General features: G+C 42.2%; 1 protein-coding gene across 11 annotated transcripts in view; it reads right to left on the reverse strand.

Annotated features, from left to right (window-relative positions):
• phldb1b (pleckstrin homology-like domain, family B, member 1b) overlaps positions 1–22,288 on the reverse strand; it is a 406,573-nt gene that overhangs the window by 209,485 nt on the left and 174,800 nt on the right. For all 11 annotated transcript variants that reach the window (XM_072283994.1, XM_072283992.1, XM_072283991.1 and 8 more), the window contains one exon: positions 12,890–13,069. In XM_072283994.1, coding sequence (XP_072140095.1) covers positions 12,890–13,069 — 180 coding nt within the window. The remainder of the gene's footprint in view (positions 1–12,889; positions 13,070–22,288) is intronic.

Here is a 22,288-nt window from a genome sequence, read left to right on the forward strand (position 1 = left end):
TCTGAGGTCAGGAAATGAGTATGTAAATACAAGTCTTTTAAATTTCTATAGATGCACCATGGAGAGCATTCTGACAGGCTGCATCACTGTCCGGTATGGAGGGGCTACTGCACAGGACTGAAGGAAGCTGCAGAAGGTTGTAAAGTTGGTCGGTTCCATGTTGGGTACTAGCCTACAAAGTACCCAGAACATCTTTAGGGAGCGGTGTCTCAGAAAGGCAGTGTCCATTATTAAGGACCTCCAGCACCCAGGACATGCCCTTTTCTCACTGTTACCATCAGGAAGTAGATACAGAAGCCTGAAGGCACACACTCAGTGATTCAGGAACAGTTTCCTCCCCTCTGCCATCCGATCCCTAAATGGACATTGAACCCGTGAACACTACCTCACTTTTTTAATATACAAACGTTTGTATATTATTTCTGTTTTCTGCATGATTTTTAATCTATTCAATGTACATATACCATAATTTATTTATTTATTTATTATTATTATTTTATTTTGTTTTTTCTTTTATATTATGTATTGCATTGAACTGCTGCAGCTAAGTTAACAAATTTCATGACACATGCCAGTGATAATAAACTTGATTCTGATTCTAAATTTTAGAAAGAATTACAAGAAGAATTCCAATAGTCCATCAGAACAGATGTCTCTGAAAGAAGCCAAATCTTTATATCATAATGGAGCTGCTGTTTTTTGTCTCTCCCATCCCACAACCTGGAGGCACTTTTCTGGAACTGCGTTATGGATCTTTTGCTTACAAAGCTCGACACTACTTCCTGCAGCCTTGCCGAGATAATTGGTCTGGAAGCAGTGACCCGAAGCTTTCAGAAGACTGTGGTTTGCTTCAGCTGTTTCCAGGCCTCGATGAAAAAAAAGCCATACTCCCAATGCTCCTGCACCCTCAGGAATAGAGACGCCTTTGCAATCTCTCAGTTACCAAAGTCTTCATCTCCGATTCTTATCCCTGGCACACTGAGATAACAGGGCAATAATAACACAAGAGCCACATCCTGATCTAGCAGCACTTTTCCTCCACTATCAGATTTCTGAACGGTCCATAAACCTCACCAGCCCTCTCAAGCACTTTATTTATTTATTTTACTTTTTTCTTGTAACCTATAGTATTTTTTATGGCTTGCATTGTGCTACTGCCACAAAAACAACACATTTCATAACATATGTCAGTAATAACAAATTTGATTCTGATGCAAATCTATCAGAAAAGGCTTCTGCAGACAACCCCTACAAACTGCTGGACCTTCAAGAAAGTATGAGGGACAGAAACAGAATTCAGATAAGCATAAGAATTCAAAAAGGCATGAACAACAATTTCTCCTTCTGGTAATTTTTCCTCCCACTTCCCTCTTCTTCTATTCCTCATTCTGTCCACTTACCTCTTTTCGATTGCCTATCACTTCCCCCTGGTGACCTTCCTTCTTCCCTTTCTCCCATTGTCCACTCTCCTCTTCTAACAGATTCCTTCTTCTCCACCCTCCTGGCTTCACCTATCACCTTCTGGCAATCCCTCATCCACTCCCCCCCAACATCCTTCCATCTTCCCCCTTCCTTCTCGGTCCTGAAAAGGGCCTCGGCCCAAAACGTTGACTGTTTATTCATTTCCTTAGATGTTGCCTGACCTGCTGAGTTCGTCCAGCATTTTCTGTGTGTTGCTCTGGATGAAAGTACATATATGTCACCATATGGTTCATTTTCTTGCCGATATACTCAATAAATCTATAATAGAATAAAATGTGACAAATAAAACTAATCTTTATCTTTCTCATCTTTGGTGCCGAAACCTTGCAGGTCCTAATGTTAGGTTTTGACCCAAAGCCACAGATGCTGTTTGACTCATTGAGTTCTTCTGTCAGATTGTTTATTGGTCGAGATTCCAGCATCTGCAGATTTCACTCATCCAGATTTCACGCTTTCCCCTGTATATTGCTGATATTTCTTTCTTACTCAATTACTTGAGACAATCTTGCTAACAGTTAATAGTTCATGCCAGTGCTCAAGGTCTACATAAGCTTGACTTCATCCCAACCTATTAGCACATCCCACTTTTCCTCCTGTACGAAGCAAACACACCGTTAAATCTGTCAGTGCTCATTGTCCCAACTGTTCCAAGCAGTAGTATTATTATGATCCCAAGCACTAAGTGTTTTACAGCCAATGTGATGTATTCTTGAATCATATGCTCTGGTGTAATGTAGGGAAACATGACAGCAAGTTCCCTCAGACAGCGTAGTAGTGATGACCTGGTTACTGTTTCCAAGGGTTTGGTTATTATTGGATAAACATTGGCCCAGAATTCAGTCAGAAAATCTGGTGTTCTTTGAAGCATGCTGTGGGACAGTTTAGTATTATGAGGAACAGTCCAGGCAAAACTGTGTAACACACATGAATGCATAATTAGAGAATCTGTAAGTACTTACAATGCAAGATCAAACAGCTGGTGGGGAAGCAAAAGGGCAGTTTGCCTAATAATGCCAGATGTGCAGAACAGACCCTCTGGATATTTGATTTAACTGGCCTATCACTCAGGCTTGTGTTTTACAGAGTAGGTTACTGTGTAAATACAGCTGGAGTAGTGATAACCCAATCCATCAGGAATCTGTAGACGGCAAAGTACGAGGTTTCCTCTCACCTCTTTCTAACATTTGATAGAATCGGTGAGCAATAAAGCACAGATGGAGGCCATTTCATCCACTGTGCCTGTACTGACCCTTTAGAGTCTGAGTCACACAGCACCCAGAAATGGGCCTGTCAGCCCATCAATTCCATGCTTCCTTTTCACCCATTTACACTCAGCCTGTTTGCCCACACAGCAACTGTTCCTTCTTAAACATAGTGAGAGTGATTCCATCAAGCACTCTGACAGCAAGTTCCAGACAATAACCACTTTCTGTGTAAAAAGCTGTCACCTCAAATACCCTTTAAACACTTTTTACTCACCTTAAACCTATACCCCCTTGTTTTTTGATATGCCTCTCCTGGGAAATAAATTCTGATTGCCTCTCATAATTTGATATTACCCTATCAGGTCACCAGTCAGGGAAAGCAAGCCCACACTATCCAATCTCTCCCTGTTAACAGAATTCTTTGATCCTGGTGAATCTTCAGTGTACAATCTTCAGTGCAACCACAATCTTCCTCTAGTGTACCAGCCAAAATTGCACACAGTATTTCTAATGTTGTCTGACCAGGATTTTGTAAAGCTGAAACACAACATCCCAATTTTTATATCCAATGTCCTGATTTCTGAAGATAAGCATGTCAGATGTCTTCTCCACCACCCTGTCTATGGTGCTGCCACTTTGAGGGAAGACTAGACTTGAACTGCAAAAACCCTCTGAATTCAACATTTGTTAGCACTCTACCATTTACTGTTAATGTCCTACTCCTATTTGACTTCTCAAAATGCAAGCAGAAGATTCCTTCTTCTCCAGCCCTTAACCTTTTCCACCCACCTGTCTTCACCTATCACCTTCCAGCTAGCCTTCTTCCTCTCCCACCCAATACCTTTTTATTATGGCAACTTCCCCCTTCCTTCTCAGTCCTTAAAAGGATCTTGGCCTGAAATGTCGACTGTTTATTCATCTCCATAGATGCTACCTGACTCGCTGAGTTCCTCCGGCTTTTTGTGTGTGTTGCTCCAGCTTTCCAGCATCTGAGGAATTTCTCATGTTTATCAAAATGCATCAGCTCACATTTCAGGTTAAATTCCACCTTGCCAATGCCCTGTCCAATTTTCCATCTGATCTACATCCTGCTGTAGTCTTAGACAATGTACTTCACTACCCACAACCCCACAACTTAAGTGACATCCACAAATTTAATAATCATCTCTGCAAAGGTTATGAGGAAAGGCAGGAAAGTGGGGTTGGGATGGATAATAAATCAGCCATGATGGATTGGCAGAGCTGACTTGATGGGCCGAATGGCCTAATTCTGCTCCTGTGCCTTATGGTCTTATAAATATATATCTCCAAGTTTAATTAGTGATATATCACGGAGTAGGCCTTTCTGGCCTTTTGAGCCACGCCTCCGCAGCAGCGCCCGACAAACCTGATTAACTCCAACCTAATCATGGGACAATTTACAATGATCTTGGTCACATACTGTATCTGCCCAGTGTTGCTTATGTTAATTACAGGCACCTCAATGTCCATAACCAGAGGAGATGAAATAGAGTAGGGCTAGGTTTCTCTAGAGAATAAATTAACCGATATTAGGTGGCACAGTAGGTTCGCTGTGGATGTAACGCGATTAAAGCCCCCAAAACCCAGATTTAATTCTGCCACTGTCTGTAAGGAGTTTGTACGTCTCCCTGTATTCGTGTGGGTTTCCTCCGGGTGCTCCAGTTTCCTCCACATAGATGTTTGGGTTAGTAGGTTAGTTGGTCACATGGATGTAATTGGGCGGCACGGCACGGGTTCGTTATTTTGGAAGGACTTGTTACCGTGCTGTATCTCCAATAAAATACTTGAAATAAATATTTCCAAGCTGTAAATGTAATGTGATACATAACTGTCCAAACACTGTTCAATTAGTAATGCAGTGGGAATGAAAGAGCTGCCTTTGGTGATGCTTTGAAAAGCAGGAGCACTGGCAAGCAGCAGGTCCCGACCCTATGGGTGGCAAAATATTCACTGAAAAGGGAGCTATTCAAGACCCGGAAATCAGAGCACTTCAGCCAAATGCACAAACAGGAACAGTCGACCGTGCTGAGAGCTTGTCAAGTTGATAATCTGAACAAACCAGGTTGCCTCTATACTACAGCACATTCAACAAGCCCTATTGAGTAAGAGTGCAGAATCAGACAGTGCTAAATGACAGGGTCAGTGGGAGCTGAGGCAACACAATGAGGGAGGGCACAGGGTGAGGGAGTTTAGAGAAAGACATTCAAAAGTGACACAGTGGGACCTAACGGAGTGATGTAGATAAGGAGAGGGCAGAGGAGCAGGAAAACACAGAGGGAACTCCATAGAAGTGAGACTACATTGATTAAAATGTGAGTCATTGATGACATGTGTCAGGACTCCACGATTGTGAATTACATTTATTGAATGTCCCTGGTCCTCAGTTAATTGAAAAAGCTCCATTTTGGCGATGGCTCACGATACCGTCTCATCCTCAGTGAAAATTAAGGAGGAGCAAAGCTGAACCCAATGGTGCAAATCGCTGGTTGCTTGTAACAGGCAAACTGCAAAGAAAGGCTCCGTATCTAAGGTGCATAAAGCGTTTCCTATGACTCTTGTTTCTGAGCCAGTTACACAAAGGGTGCGATTCAAAGACTGCTTGTCTAATTTGGGAGCTGGAATAGACCATCTGTTTCAGATCAGGAACACTTCTGTTCTCTGAAAAGAAATTTATGAGAAATTTTTATAGAAAGAAGAATAGAAATTTCATTTTTATAGTACTCTTCATAGTCTTAAGGGTATCAAAGGTTACAGGGTGAAGACAGGAGAATGGGGTCGAGAGGGATAATACATCAGCCATGATGTCTTATAAGACATAGGGGCAGAATTAGGCTGCTCTACCATTTCATCATGGCCGATCTATTTTTCCTTTCAGCCCCAATCTCTATCCTTCCTCCCCATATCCCTTCATGCCCTGACCAATCAATAATCTATCAACCTCTGCCTTAAATATACATACAGACTTGGCCTCCACAGCTGCCTGTGGCAATGAAGTCCACAGATTCACCAAACTCTGGCTAGAGAGAGTGCTTTATGGTCTTATGGTTTCAAGACTGGGTAGATAGGAAGAACCTATTTTCCTTGGGAGGGTGTCAAAAACAAAATGGATAGGTATAAGGCAATAGGTAGAAAGTTTATAGGGATATACTATAAAGGTGGGATTTTTTCCTGGTCACCACAGGAAGGATATGGTGGCATAGAGAGAATGCTGCAGAGATTTACCAGGACGTTGCCTGGAATGGAGTGCTGTTATTATAAGGAGAGATTGGACAGGCTGGGTTTACTTTCACTTGAATGTAGGAAGCTAAGTGATTCATAAAATTAGGAGGATACAGGGAGGATTGAGTCTTTTTTCCCAGGGCAACAGAGTGCATAGGTTTAAGGTGAGAGGGAAGAGATTTGCAGGAGCCCTGACACACAGAGTATGGTGAGTACAGGAACGAGCTGTCAGAGGAAGTGGTGGAGACAGACACAATTACAACATCCAAAAGGCATTTGGGCAGCTATTTGGAAAGGAAAAAAGGAGAAGGATACAGACCTAATGCAGGCAAATGGGATTAGCCCAGATTTGTGTCCAGGTTGGCATGGACAAGGTGGAATAAAGGGCTTGTGTGCGTGCACTGTGATCCTACGATGAATATAGATATGATTTGATAGTCAGCATGAACATGGTGATCCTAAAGGTCTGTTTCAGGGTCTGGATGTGACTCTGGAGTGGAAATTGAACTCACAACTTCCTGTCTTGAAGATGACAGTGCTCCCCATTGAGCCATGGCTGATATTGAAAATGCTGAAGGTCTTTAAAACTGGATTCAAGATATTGACAGACCAGTTGCACTGTTATCTGAAATGCTTTGCCATCAGAAGACATAACATCTCTCTTCCTCTGAGGGATCTCATGGGCTCTCACTATGCAAGTATTCCACTTCTTGTTAAATATTCATAACGCACGATGATCATTAATGTAGACTCTGAAGATGATCTCTGTCTTTTTAATTGAAAACCATATTTCATTTGTCCAAACTTCAATTGGCAATGAGCTTTATACAAACTCCAGATGGTCTAAAGCTGTGGAATCTCTACCCTATCTCACTCAGTCATTCTTTGGACCTCAAAGTTGGTTCTTCACTTTGTCTTGCTCAGGTCTTCCCTAGATTACTCTTTCTGAGTCGTCCATTTTCCCATCTTTCAACCTTTCGCCTCTAGTCTTGAGACTTCGAATATTGTCCCCACCAATTTAAAAGTTCGCATTCAAAAACTGGCACACATTTACATCTGCCACAGAGTGATTACAGTTATCAGTCTGTGATAACATCAGTCTCAGAGCCACAATTACAATCTCTAAAGTATAGAGTACTCTTTTTCTCTCTATGCCTGTCTCTTGCTCTTTGTTTTTCTAGCACAGCCAGACACAGTCCAAATCCAAACAACTCAGAAGTATAAAGCTTTACTTGTGACAGTCCTGTTTGAGCTTGTTACATTAAGGGTGTGGTCTGTCTGTAATGAACTGGAAGGCATTGGAAAAAGAAACACAAAAATATTTACTGAATTGCCTTCATTCAATTTCTGAAGTATCACTCCTTAATATTCCTTACTATTGACCATTCATTTTTATCCTTTTGTTGAAGAAGCAGACATTGTCGGTTGGAAAGCAATTTAAGCCGTATCACCAGTTACCCTTGAGAAAGTGGTGGCGAGCTTTCTTGAACTGCCCCGATACCTCTGGTGAAGGTGCTTCCACAGTGCTAACGGGGAGTTTTTAAGCCCAGTGAAGATATATTTCCAAGTCAAAGTGGTGGGTCACTTTGAAGGGAACTTGAAGGTCCTGGAGTTTCCATGCATTTGCTGCCTTTGTCCTTCTAGGTGGTCTTGGAGATACTGTTGAAGAGCCTTGGTGACTCATTGTGGTATATCTCATAGATCTAACAAAGCAAAAAAATTTTATGCTGTACTCCATTTCAGAAAAATATTTTACTCCTGTTCTCCTCCCCTTCTCCACTCAAACTGAAAGAAATAACCACATGTGAAACCTGCTGTTTTCCATAAATGTGCTCCCTACCTTCTAACTTTACACAGCCTCTGGTGTGAATAATGTTGACTGTGACACCATAAGACATACAAGTGGAATTAGGCCATTCCGCCCATTGAGTCTTCTCTGCCATTCGATCATGACTGACTTGTTATCCCTCTAAGCCTTATTCTCCTGCATTCTTCCCGTAATCTTTGATGCCCTTACTAATCAAGAGCTTATCAAGGCACACAGGCCTATATGGAGTGGACACAAATTTGCTTCTTAAATCATCAGCTTCATCCCCTGACATCAAATGCATCAGTACGCTTCAAAACTGGACAAGACATTGCTGATGGCAGAGTCAGCCTTGATCAGGTGCTGCGGTTTAGTCTGCCAGAGGCTGTGATTGTGGGTCCCCCCCACCATCTGTAGCAAACTCAGAAACTCTGTATCAGGCACCCGGTCCATGGTGTCAGTCTTGCACATTGGGCAAGCAGGCAACAGTTTACATTGAAGTGGAAGATATTAAAGCGGATCATTTTTAGAATTTGAGGCAAGAGCGATAAAATAAAACTGGAGGAATTTTGTTTTCAGAGCAGTGAAGCTCAGATGTGAAAGAATAAAGCATTCCTCCTGGTCCAATTAACAACAGTATATGGCAAGTTAATCCCTTCTATCATATTGCTTGAGAGAATAAACTCAATATGATCACACAAAGGACCAATTACCACATAAATTACCTAGAATAATAACATTTAAGAAATAGTGGAGTAAACAGGGAACTAATATGCCTGAGAAAATCTGATGATATCAGAAAGATTTAGAAAATGGTTCCTTCATTACTATTGTACAAGGTATTGGTGAGGCTACATCTGGAGTACTGTAGATAGTTTTGGTCCCCTTATGCAAAAAAAAAGGATAGCCTGGAACTGGAGGCAGTCCAAATGAGGATTACTCAGCTAATGCCTGCGGTGAGAGGGTTGTATTATCACAGGTGGCAAAAGAAACTGGATCTATATTCTTATCTTAATGAAACATAAGATCCTAAGGGAAGCGTGGCATGATAGATGGTGAGATGTTTTCACGAGGTGGAGCAGCTCAGGAAAGAATACATGGTTACAAAGATGAAGGGTGGTCATTTAAAACTGAAGTGTGTGGGAATTTCTTCTCACCAAGAGTAATGAATGCTTGGAATTCTCAGCCTTGGATAGCGGCAAAATTGTGATCATTCCACTCCAGAGCATTGATCACTAAATCCAAAAATCACCAAACCAGTGCAGATCTGGGGACGCTCCGCATTATTGGTAGTGTAGACTTCCCTTTGAGATCCTATCCCCAAAGATGAAGGAAAAATATCCTAATGTACTGTTCAAAGAATTGCACTGGAGATTATAATGGTGACTGTATTTGCTACATTACAATAGTTTTAGCAAACAGAAGTATTCTATTGGCTGTTCAGAGCTTGAGGACATCCTAAGGATTTGGAATGGCTGACATAAACGGAAGTCCTTTGTTTTTATTTTCCTTCTTTCAAATCAAAAATGGGGAAACTTAGGATAGGGGGCATAGCTCAGAATAGGAGGACAGCCCTTTTGATCAGAAATGAGGAGGAACTTCTTTAACTAGAGGGCGGTGAATCTTTGGAATTCAATGCCACAGACGGGTGTGGAGACCAAGTCATTGGGTATATTTAAAGTGGAGGTTAATAGGTTATGGGGAGAAGACAGGAGAATGGGATTGAGAGGTATAATAAATCAGTCATGATGGAATGGTGGAAAAGACTTGATGGGCTGAATGGCCCAATTATGCTCCTATGTCTTACGGCTTTATAGTCTTGTTACTCCCCTTTCTTATTCCTGCTCTAGGCCAAATTATTAAAAAGAACTTTTCATTAAATTTCACAGATATAATTGTATCACTAACTGTCAAGACTTCCTTAAAGGCTTCTCCCAAATTCACAATCTCCACCCCAGACAAGGACAGAAAGGAAATAGATATATCGTCACCTCTAAATTCCCTTCCTTGGTCACTTAAGATACTTGCTTTCATTAAGTGGAGCTTAGAATATAATAGCAGAGATGTTATGGTAAACTAAATGAAATTTGGTCTAGGCCATAGATGAAATATTGTGCACAGTGCTGGTCACCATGCTATAGGGAAGGATGTGAAGTACAGAAATGGGTACAGAGGACATTCACCAGGAAGTTGTATGGGTAGATCATTTCAGTTATGAAGAGAGACTGAACAAGTTGAAATAAAAACAGAAACTGCTGGAAATACTCAGCAGGTCTAGCAAAAATTTGCAGGAAAAGAAATAAACTAATGTCTTAAGTCAAAGAACTTTTGCCACAACTGGAGAATATATCAAGTAAAGATAATTTTGTCACAGAGAAGGTGGTAGGAGGGATGGATAGGACAAAGGAAATGTTTGTGATAGGGTGAGACCCAGAACAATGCATTAATAGAGTGGTCAGAGGCTGATTATACTTCTTCCTCCATGTTCTAGATCGCTAAGAGCAGGCCTGTGGACCATGCCCAGCAATCTAGCTGTAGGAATAGAGAAAGCCATAATCACAGATGGATTACTAGCAGAAATGGACAGTTCGGATGGAAACAGCAAATGTGAGTTGACTCAAGTTGGAGAATTCAGTACTGAGTCTGGAAGGCTGCATGTACCTAGAAGGAAAATGAGGTGCTGTTCCACAAGCTTGTGTTGAGCAAGTCTGAAGGGTAAAGCCTAAGGGCTAAGTCCAGACTCCATGAGTCCAGAGCAGAAACCTCTGGTTGAAGACTGAAGTCGGTGAGTCTGGAGGTAGAGGCCCGAAGGTTGAGTCTGCGAATCCAGGCCAGTGACTGGAGGTTTGAGGCCCAATGTCTGCAAATCTGAGATTCTGAGGCCAAGGACTGGAGGCGCGGAAATGGCCTGGCCTGGGGTTGGAGGCATGTCTCTGTGTGTGAGGGTGGAAAAAGGGCTTGTTCTGCTGTTGTGGTCTTGTCTTGTTATGATGTTGTTGTTGCTGCTTGTTTTGTTCCGCTGAATGTTGCGGGCATGTTTTGTTGGTGCTGGAATGTGTGCGACACCCCTGGCATATCTTTGGGATGCGTTGGTGTTAAATCAAATAACACATTTCAATTGACGTTTCGGGCCGAGACCCTTCGTCAGCACAAAGGGTCTCGGCCTGAAACGTCGACTGTAGCTCTTCCTAGAGATGCTGCTTGGCCTGCTGCGTTCACCAGCAACTCTTATGTGTGCTGCTTGAAACTCCAGCATCTGCAGATTTCCTCGCGTGAGCACATTTCAATGTATGTTTCCATGAACAGTACATGTGATAAATAAATCTGAATCTGACCACAGATTTATAAGCGGGGGATGGCGATTTAAAATGCTAGACAACAAGATGAGAATTATGAGCTCCAAATGAAACTGCATTAATCTGAAAAGGCGGAAGGACATCTCCTGCAGTTACAGGAGAGAGTGTCATAGGACAGACAGTGATAGGAGCAAGATGGTGCCAGCGACCAATGTGACCAATGTCAATGTCCTGCAGACAGTTCACTGAATTACTTCTTCCCTTTCTTCTTTTCAACATACTTCAACTACTAATCTGCGTGCAATTGGAGCCTGTCATTTACATTTTGATAATGTATTTTTGGGCCAACAGAGTATTGTGTCGCTTTTGATGTCTCTGAGGGAATTCAGCATGTTTGAAAGCGAGGTTGAGAACAGAGCGTGTGGCCTAGTAGTGGAGTGTGAACCCATAATCGGTTCCATTTCTTGCCAATCTCGCTGATCGCAATGATTAACGCGTTGAGCAAGATTGAAATAAACGAGGAGAGTGAAAGGCGCCAGCGCCTGCCTGTGTCTCCCTCTCGCTCACCGCTGCAGGAGGAAGGTGTAGGAGTCTTGGGTCTTGGGCAAGGTTTGATTTGCGCAGTTTGTTGATTGGACTCTGCAGTTCACTTTATATGTGTTTCTGGTTACACCTGTTTTATTGCTATTTTGCACGATTTTGATCGGGGAGACTGGCTCTGCGGTCTGCAGTCAACAAACAGCACAGCGCTAAATTGAATGGAACTGAATTAAACTGAACATTCCCAGACTGTTTCACAGATTCTGTGGTTTGAAGTTTAATATTCTGTGTGCTATTCATTCACTTTTTGCCATTTGTGCAAATTTTTTTCTTTTTTTCCCCGTGTTGGGTGTTTGATATTTTTTTTTGAACAGGTTCCATAGTGTTTCTTTGTTTCATGGCTGTCTGTGCAAAGACAAATCTCAGGGTTGTATACTGCATACACACTTTGATAATAAATGTTCTTTGAATCTTTTGACTACTGGGAACCAAAGATCAGACAAGTGAGTTGTAAAGGAACAGTTCCTTCAAAATGCTGAAAGAGGAAGGGAGGCAAACATAGTTTCAGTGGTGGAAACCTTATTGGTGTTTCTGGAAGGAGACTGGTTGATTGAAGGTGAGGACCAATTTCTTCTACCCTGGAAGATTTAGCTAAGAGCAGGGCTGTGGGAAATGCATGAACCATGGTCAAGGGCTCATTATGGTAGAGGGGAATCTATGGTTCAGGAAAAGGAAGACATCAGTGCAGAAAATGTTACCATCAGAACAAATAGGGTGGTCCAGAAATGTCCAGAATTCACCGCCTAAAGGGTTGATGGAGGCAAATACTTCCACAGCATTTCGAGAGCATTTGAAATGCCATGACATACTGTGGAAGGCTATAGAATGAGCCTTGTGAATTGGGATCAGTATAGATATTTCATACTCAGCACAGATAGGGTGAGCCAATTGGCTTGTCCTACACTGCAAAACTCTACAACTATATGCCCATTCCAACTTGGAGTCATGTCATTGATCCCTCATCAGACTTAGGCCTAATGCTGGAGCTCCCTAACACTATGTCACAGTGAGTATATTTGCAAGTATACATCAATGCTTTTACAATGTGGCTCAATGTTGCCTTCTGATCACAAAAGGAGATGGAAATAGATGTTTTGATTGCCAGAAACACTCACATCCCAAGATTGGATGGGATAAAAAAGATTTTCTTGTAATAAGAAATTGGGATGTCTTCTGCCTGGCAAACACACCTTATATATGCAAGTTTCATTTCACATTTAAATGCACTGAAATTCTATTTTTTGGTCATTTTCTCTTACCTTGGGTTAGGCGCGTGGGCTGTTTCACCTGAACTCCATCGATTGCGCATAGATTCCCGTATGGGTACAGGGTTATAACTCCATTTTGGTTTTCAATATGGCAATGCTGAGCTGCAATACCCGGACCTTGAACGCTGACGTCTTGTGAGGGATTATCCGAGCTGCCAAACGTGGTCTTCCCTGTGAGGCAAGATTCAGAAGAATGTCAGGAGACTCACTCTTCATTTATACGTACCAGATGATAACGGAGGCAAAAGCCACTATAAAACTAGAAAGCCTTGGTGTGATTCCAGCTCCAAATCCTCTCCACTCTCCGCCACCCACTCCCATATTCCTGCTCCCCAACAGAGAGAAACATGTGGAGATGAAAAAGACTGGAACCCGGGACAAAAGATTAACTGCTGGAGGTTCTCAGCAGGTCACAGAAGTTCTTTGTGAACACTCTTCTTACTGCACAGTGGCTCTGGTGAGATACAGTGAAGACATTTTATTGATCTGATCCCTTCATAAGAACACATGACAGAATCAATTTTAAAAATAGCCTGCAGTTAAAAGAAGATTGACTTGACGGGAATATAGTTAGTTACAAGTTGCCATTGGGCTTTAAGAAATTAACAGTTAACATCTGGTTAACATATTACATTAAAAACAAACAAAAAATTGTGAAGTTTAACAAAGTAGTTTCATGTGAATGTATAAAAATAAACCATTGGATCCTTGCCCGAACCTATTTCTGGGTAACAATAGTAGGTTATTCTCACTACCTCTTGTAAATATAGAGCACTTTCCCGTAAGTACATCTTATTTTTGTGTGGGTAGAATAGTGAGAATACCAAATAAGCTGTTCATGGTGTTTTATTAATTTGTTTGAAGTATTTATAGCATAGTTTCATCTTGTGTGGCATCTTTAACATTTCAAGCATTTTTTAGCCACTGAAGTACCTTTGAATAAAGTTCACCATTGTGGTATGTGGGACGAATTGATGGGAAAGTGAGGAGAATAAATGGGCTTAGTTTAAAAGGGTACTTGATGGCTGTCATGGACTTGCTGGGCTGAAGTGCCTATTTCTATTCCATACAACTCTATGACACTATGGAGTAGGAAATTGAATTGGTTCATAGCAAGCTTCCGCATACAACAATGCCATAAAAAAACAGAGAATCTGTTTTCATACATTGACTCAGGAAATAACATTGCCCACAGTACCAGGGATAACATCCGCTACTTGTCTTCACGGTAATGAACAAGGATTTCATTTACATCTAACTGAGAATGCTTTGGGTCTCATCTCCAAAATAAAATCTGGGATTGACAGTCTCATCTCCAAAAAAAAGAAATCTGGAATTTGGGGTCTTGTGCAAGGGGGAACCTAGAAGGAGATAAGATGATTGGGGGGGAATAAGAGCCTCAGAGAGTAGTAAGGTCTGATTGGGAGATTTTGATTGATAAGAGAAAGGTTAATGCCATGTTCATGGGGAAGGGGTCTGTGGGAGGAGGGGTGCTGAAGGACGAAAGATAGAAGTGGGATTTAACATGCAGTGAACGCCTAATCTAATGGCACCTCCCAAGGCAACTTGGTCTAATTTCCTCCCCAGTGACCCAAAAGAAGTAGGGGAAATTTGATGTGCAGCTGACATGGAAAGTGATATTGACACTGAGAAGTACTTAGTTACAGTTCTCGAGTGACTTGAAACAATCTAAAATGAGACATAATTGCATTTCATTCCATGGGAAGTACGCTTCCAATGGTTTAACCATAAAATATAAACAGCACTAGACAAGCCGAAGATTTTATATGTTAAGTTCTGGAATTCTTTCCATCCACCTCTTCTTCTTTTAAGATGTTCCTTAAATCTTTGGAATTAACTACTCACCCTGACCTTGATGAGTATGCACCAATTTTGTTTGATAGCTTTCCCAAGAAGCAAACCAACCATGAAGGTTCCATATAAATGTGCACTGTTGTGATCCTTAAATCTTAGTCTTTCTGGCTCATTGACACTCTAGTGGCAACAAAGGTCAACAAGAAAATCTCAACAGGACTTGATATAATCTTCAAGCCTGTGGCATTTCTGACATTGGCTCATAAGCTAAACGAGCCTTGTCATGAACTATTTTGGGCATCAATTCCATCCAGGCCAAGGCTCACTTTACAGCTGGATGAGTTTCCTCCCAACTCTGCTTGTAACGCGGTGCAAGCAGCGCATGTCTCTGTGACTTGGTTTGTGATGGAAGGCAACAGCTTCACGCAGTCACCTCCCCTTCGCACAGCAGCTGTGCCAACAGTTAGCTGGGTCATAACTGTCCTCATCAAAAATCAGGAGCAAAATTAAAACTAGTCACGAGAACATTTCATCTTCCATATTTTACTGCGTTTTACATTGGAACCCATTGCAAGTGGAAGGAATATAAAGAATTAAGCTACCAAAAAGCTTGTTTGAAGCCACAAGCTGAAGTAATATATTTCAAGGTACAAGACACTGACACACACAGGGTGCACACACATACCTAAACACGTGTACACAACTACACATCTATGCACCAATAGCTGCAGATACATATACACTGCACACTAGTCTGCAGATACAGACACATAGGTAGACAAACTGATATGCAAAACACAGGCACACCAATGAAATGTGCACATAAAGATATAAAGATTAGCCTTATTTGCCATATGTACATGAAACATATCGTGAAATGTGTCATTTGTGTAAATCAAATCAGGGAAGATATGACGTGGCAGTTCACATGTGTGACCAGTGGCAACATAGCATGCTCACAACTTACTCACCCTAACGCTAACTGTACAGTTTTGGAATGTGGGAGGAAACTGGAGCTCCTGAAAGATACCCACGGAGTCATGGGGAGAACGTACAAACTCCTTACAGACAGAGGTGCGAATTGAACCCCGATTGCTGATTGTTGGCGCTGTAAAGCAACTGCGCTACCCACTTACGCTACCGTGCCACTGTATGTTCAGTACAAAACTGCTAAACACAAGATACACGGGTACACACACACTTGCACTCATACAGTGCAATAAGACACAAACACACCCAGAAGCACAAGCAACACACTCAAAACGTCTGGATGAACTCATCAGGTCAGGCAGCATCTATGGAAATGAATAAATAGTCGACGTTTCAGGTCAGGGCCCTTCCTCAGAACCGGAAAGGAAGAGAGAAGACACCAGAATAAAAAAGGTGGGGGGAAGGGGAAGGAGGATAGCTGGAAGGTGATAGGTGAAGCCAGGTGGGTGAGAAAGATAAAGGGCTGGAGAAGAAGGAATCTGATAGGAGAGGAGAGTGAACCATAGGAAAAGGGGAAGGAGGAGGGGTCCCAGGGAAGCGATGGGCAGGTGAGAAGAGGTAAAAGGTCAGAGTGGGGAATAGAAGAAGGGGGAGGTGGGGGAGAAATTTGTTTACCGGAAGGAGAAATCGATATTCATGCCATCAAACTGGAGGGTACCCAGACAGAATATAAGGGTGTTGCTCCTCCACTCTGAGGGCAGCCTCATCTGGGCACAAGAGAGGCCATGGACCAACATCTTGTTACGGGAATGGGAATTGGAATTAAAATGCTTGGCCACCAGGAAGTTCTGCTTGTGGTGTATGGAGCGGAGGTGCTCGATGAAGTGGTCCCCCAATTTATGACAGGTTTCATCAATGTAGAGGAGGCCACATCAGGAGCACCAGACACAGTAGATGACCCCAGCAGATTCAGAGGCGAAGTGTTGCCTCACCTGGAAGGACTGGTTGGGCCCCTGAAGGGAGGAAAGGAAGGAGGTGTATGGGTTGGTGTGGCACTTTGGCAGCCTGCAGGGATAAGTGCCAGGAGGGAGATTAGTAAAGAGGGATGAATGGACAAGGGAATATAAGCATTAGTATACACTTCTCATGTTATCTTAACAATACAAGATTTGTGCACAGTTCAGGTAAACATAGTTACAGAATAATACACAAAACACACACACACACACACACACACACACACACAAAATGGAGATGCACAAACACTCTTGCACATCCAGCCCATTGGAAACCTTTAAAAAGTTGAAGGGATGGAGGAACAATTCCAAGTTCAAGGGTGGTTCATGACACAGGGCGATCTAGAACAGCAGCAACAGTGAAACATCATTCCTGTCCTCAGCAATGAAGTTACTGTCATCCCGCAAGTCTGTGACCAGATGTGCAGTTCTTTTAGAGAAATAACCCCTTGGATATAGCTTATAAGTAGGACAGGAGGAGGTGGGGGTGGGTGGGGTGGTCTCAAGGCTTGGTGGTCCCCAGGAAGATCAACATTCAAGATTGTATAATATCATTTCCTGCACACCAGTGTAAGGAGAACAAAATAATTGTTACTCCAGATCTGATGCAGCACAAAAAAACACAAAAGATAAACAACAATAATAATGATAAAACACTCAATTAATATAAATACATACCGACGATACTACGTTGATTGGCCTAACCTCAAACAATAACGAGATGGCCTACAGGGAAGAAGTCATCACCCTGACACAGTGGTGTCAAGAAAACAACCTCTCTCTCAATGTCACAAAAACAAAGGAGCTGGTTGTGGATTACAGGAGGAATGGAGACGGGCTAAACCCTATTGACATCAATGGATCTGGGGTTGAGAGGGTAAACAGCTTTAAGTTCCTCGGCATCCACATCACTGAGAATCTCACAAGATTACATACCAGCTGTGTGGTGAAAAAGGCACAACAGCACCTCTTTCACCTCAGACGGTTGAGGAAGTTTGGTGTGGGCCCCCAAACCCTAAGAACTTTCTACAGGGGCACAATTGAGAGCATCCTGACTGGCTGCATCACTGTCTGGTATGGGAACTGTACTTCCCTCAATCGCAGGACTCTGCAGAGAGTGGTGCGGACGGCCCAGTGCATCTGTAGTTGTGAACTTCCCATGATTCAGGACACTTATAAGGACAGGTGTGAAAAATGGGCTCGTAGGATCATTGGGGACTCAAGTCATCCCAACCACAATCTATTCCAGCTGCTACCATCCGGGAAATGGTACCGCAGCATAAAAGCCAGGACCAACAGCTTCTTCCACCAGGCCATCGGACTGATTAACTCACGCTATTTTCTGTGTATTTCTATGTTACATTGACTGTTCTATTTATTATAAATTACTGTGATCGCACATTGCACATTTAGATGGAGACATAACATAAAGATTTTTACTCCTCATGTATGTGACGGATGTAAGAAATAAAGTCAATTCAATTCTTATATACATAGATTGATTTTATGTCCATAGAGTGACACTAGGCATAGGAGTGTCTGTACATATGGTGATTGACAGGAAATAATAAAGTACTGGTGGAGTTAGTAGGTGGAGGTGTGAATCAGTCTTAATCTTGGGGAAAGTAACTGGTTGGGTCTGGTAGTTCGGGTATGGATGCTACAGTACGTAGCCTCCTCCCTGATGGAACATAGAAGGGGGCAGGGAGAGGAAAGGAAAGAGTAAACAGAGTATGGGCAAAGAGAGGGAGAGGTAGGGGACAAGAAAGAGAGAATGCCAGAATCAGATGCAGACTTATTGCTCTCTCAGATTATGTGAAATGTAGGAAGAGGTGCAGTCGTCGGTGCTCTCGGCCTGAAACGTCGACTGCACCTCTTCCTACAGATGCTGCCTGGCCTGCTGCGTTCACCAGCAACTTTGATGTGTGTTGCTTGAATTTCCAGCATCTGCAGAATTCCTGTTGTTATGTGAAATGTGTTGTTTTTCAGCAGCAGTACAGTGCAAAGACATTAAATTACTCTAAATTATAAAATAAATAAATAGTACAAGGAAAGAAATAATGAGTTCATGGGTTCAATGTCCATTCAGAAATCTGATGGCAAAGAGGAAGAAGCTGTTCCTGAATTGCTGAATGTGTGTCTTCAGACTCCTGTACCTCCTCCCTGATGGTAGTAAAGAGAAGAGGGGATGAAGAGACAATGAGAAAGAGAAGAGAGAATATGAGAGAGAGTAGAAATACAGACAGAGAGAAAGAAATGGGCAGATGAAAGAGAATGAGAAAGAAGGTATGAAAATCTCCCAGAGTGCTAAAGCTAAACCTGAGTGGAGCGGTCATCGCTGCAATGTGGGAAATGTGGCAGGCAGTTTGTGCTCAGCAAGGTTCCACAAAGCAATGTGATAATCTGCCATTAAGTGTTGATTAGAGAAAACAGGAAATACTCTTTGTGACAGAGCTGTTGTATCTTCAGTATCACCTGAGAGAGCAGTCAGGGCCTCATTTCAAACCCACTGAACCATAGGGTAAATAGGGCTGAGGAAAATCATCAAGCAAACAAGGTGACAAAGTCAGGCAGCCAGTGAGGCCTTCTAGCCAAGCTCGGCGGGCTTTTTAGCACCTTACCATGAAAAGTAAAATGCAGAAAACAAGAAGTTTCAGGAATCAGCTGCTAACTCCCACCAGCAGCAAGAAAACAAAGAACTCGAGTCCAAAGCACAACATGGAAAAAAAATTCGAGAAGGCACTTACCTCAAATCTTTGTATGCAAGGGGGAGAAAACGAACCAGATCAAAACTTAGTTGTGATGCAGCTCTGAAAATGTTCCTCATTTGTCTGATAAAGTGCCACTCAAATGAAACAAGTGACTTCTGTACTGAGCACATTCAGTGGCTCGACTGGTCTGCGGTGCAGAGTTTGGGCCTGAATGCTGTGTGCAGGCAGCCTGTTATCTCTCTCTGCACAGCTATTCCAGGGAAATTTAATTTGATCCTTAATCCCCAATCCCCAGTTCCAGCACTAATCCATTTCCTTGGGAGCAAAGGCAGGCTTCAAGAATGGAGAATGGGGTGTCCAGCAATATGCCTACAGTACTTTCCAAAACTCTGTTTAAAAATACCCAAAGTTATGTTCTCAACATAACTCGTCAGTACAGTTGAACTTTTGTTTCGAATATTACTTTTCCAGCAAAATCATTGACAAACAAATCATTGTAACACCATTTATGGATGTGATATTTCAGTTTATTTGAAGATCTGCTGGAAGTGATAAATAATTTTGGTTTCTTTACTTCATTTTATTTGACATGGAAGACTTAGAGGATTTTCTCATTTGCCTTTCCTCTTTACAATTAATATCTGAACTTCCAAAGAACTTTAAAGGTGATTGGAAAATACTGGCAGAGTTTGAAATGCAGTAATTACCAGTAGGGTCAAAAAGCATCAGAAATAGGCGGCAGAATCTGCTAGTGTTAAATATTAACATTTCAGATGGCAAAACTTTGGCACAGTAAGACTCCACAGATATCATAACAACAGGTATGATCTTGGGATAAGGGTTGGCCATCTAAGACTGAGATGAGGAGGAAATACTTCTCTCTGGGTGCTGTGAATTCTCTAGCTCAGAGGATTGTAAAAACTGCATTATTAAGTATCTTCAGGACAGTAGCAGATTTATGCTTTGATGAGGGTGGAATCCTGGGCTTGGGGAGGAAAGTGGATGAGTTCTAAGATCAAAATGGACAAGACCTTCTTGGATGGCAGTCTAGGCTCCAGGGCTGCCTGATCTTGCTTTGTTTTTTTTGGTCTTGTGTCCTTCCAAGCTGCTTTGAGAAGCATTTAGTATATTTCAATCCTCAATGTTATCAGGTGCAATCCAGGAATATTATCATGTGCTATATATTCACACCAGGGTTCTCAAGGTGTTGAAGGAGAGGTGTTTAGTTTCTGAAACAAAACACCACTTTCTGTGCTAACAGACACAGAAAATAAGATTGAACACAGTTTTTTTTATACTCATGTCATCAGGCAACCCTCTTAACCCTTCCATTGCTCCAGGTGGATAACCAGGTAAAACTTAAGCTTAAAATTCTGATATGGAGTCTGAGAAGAGGGGACCAAGAGAGAGCTTTGAAGATCATACAGAAAAATGGCAGAAGGTTTGCAAGTGAAGACAGAGCATAAGGAGACACACAAGCCAGAGGAACATGGATAGAGACACAGAAGAAATGCCGTGATGGAATCAGCTGACATGAAAATTGGAAGAAAAAGGGTGACATTTATAAAGCTCCTTCAGAATTACAGGATGTTCCAAAGGGCTGCATAGCCAACAAATTAATTTTGGAGTTTGTACATTGCAGTCACAAAGCCAATTTGAACACATACACTCAAACAGCAACATGGCAATGATCAAATAATCTGTTGTCAGTAACAGCAATGAAGGGCATATATTGGCCTGGTCACCAGGGAGAACCTCATCAGCCATTTTACAAAATGTGCGATGGGATCTATTCACTGAAATGAAGGAGCAGAAGAAGCCCTCAGAATGGATGTCTAGGAGTGATGGCCTGCATTTTGGTGCTAGGCATAACCCAAAAGAAATGTAAAATTACAGTAAATGAAAATGAAAGAATGCAGAAACTGGAATATGAAATAACATCAGAACATCATGAAACTTCAGCAGGCCAGGCAGCACCTGTTGGAGAAAAACATTCAATGCTTCTGGCCCAAGGCTCATCGGCAGAATTGGTAAGTGAGTTGAGTTTTCAGTTAAGAGGGATGGTTGTAGATGGGAAAATCTCTGGTAGGATGAACCCTGATGGGTTAATGGCTGCTTTGTCTATGTAATGTGTTCATCATGGTGAGGTTGTGAGACATGCCCATTTGACCAGACAATATGAGTAGAATAAGGAAAATGGGGGGAAATTATAATTGGCAGAAATGGCCATTTCTGATAGAGACGCAAAGAAAAGCAGTTGCTTAAAGTTGGTGAATTAGATATTGGTGCTGGAAGGCCCCTACAAGATTCCATTATACAACTTCTATTTCCCTCCATTACCCTTTCAGCACGTCAAAGAAATCATTCCCTTTGCGGCCCCTTTCTCTGCTCTTCTGTCCTTACCAATCACTCCTCACCTTAAAGCACTTTACAATGCAACTGAAAGAGATACAACATCTATCCTTTCACCGTAGGTCTTCCTACCATCCAGGCACAAAACAGTTTTTGCTGGGAAGGAGTTAAAAAGGACATGCGCGGCCACTTTTTCACACAGAGGTGGTCAGTATATGGAACAAACTGCCAGAGGAGAAAGCTGAGGGAGCTATAATCGCATAGTTTAAGAAAAATTTAGGTAGCTACATGGGGGGCAAGGCTTACGGGGGATATGAAGTAAACACAAGAAATTGGGACTAGCTGTGTGGGCATGCGGTCAACATTGACTTACTGAATCAAAGAGCCTATTGTTGGATGACTCTATGCTGAAGCGGTGGCCAACTTGAACTTCTTCCAATCTGGTTTATTGCATCTGGGGTTCACAATGTGGTCTCCTCTACACAGTTCCCACCATTTTAGTTCACCACTCCATTTCCACCTTATCTGTGGGTGTCTAGACCTGTTATACGAAGGCCCAACACAAG

This window comes from Mobula birostris, chromosome 20 (assembly GCF_030028105.1).
Source record: "Mobula birostris isolate sMobBir1 chromosome 20, sMobBir1.hap1, whole genome shotgun sequence".
Lineage (NCBI taxonomy): Eukaryota > Metazoa > Chordata > Chondrichthyes > Myliobatiformes > Myliobatidae > Mobula > Mobula birostris.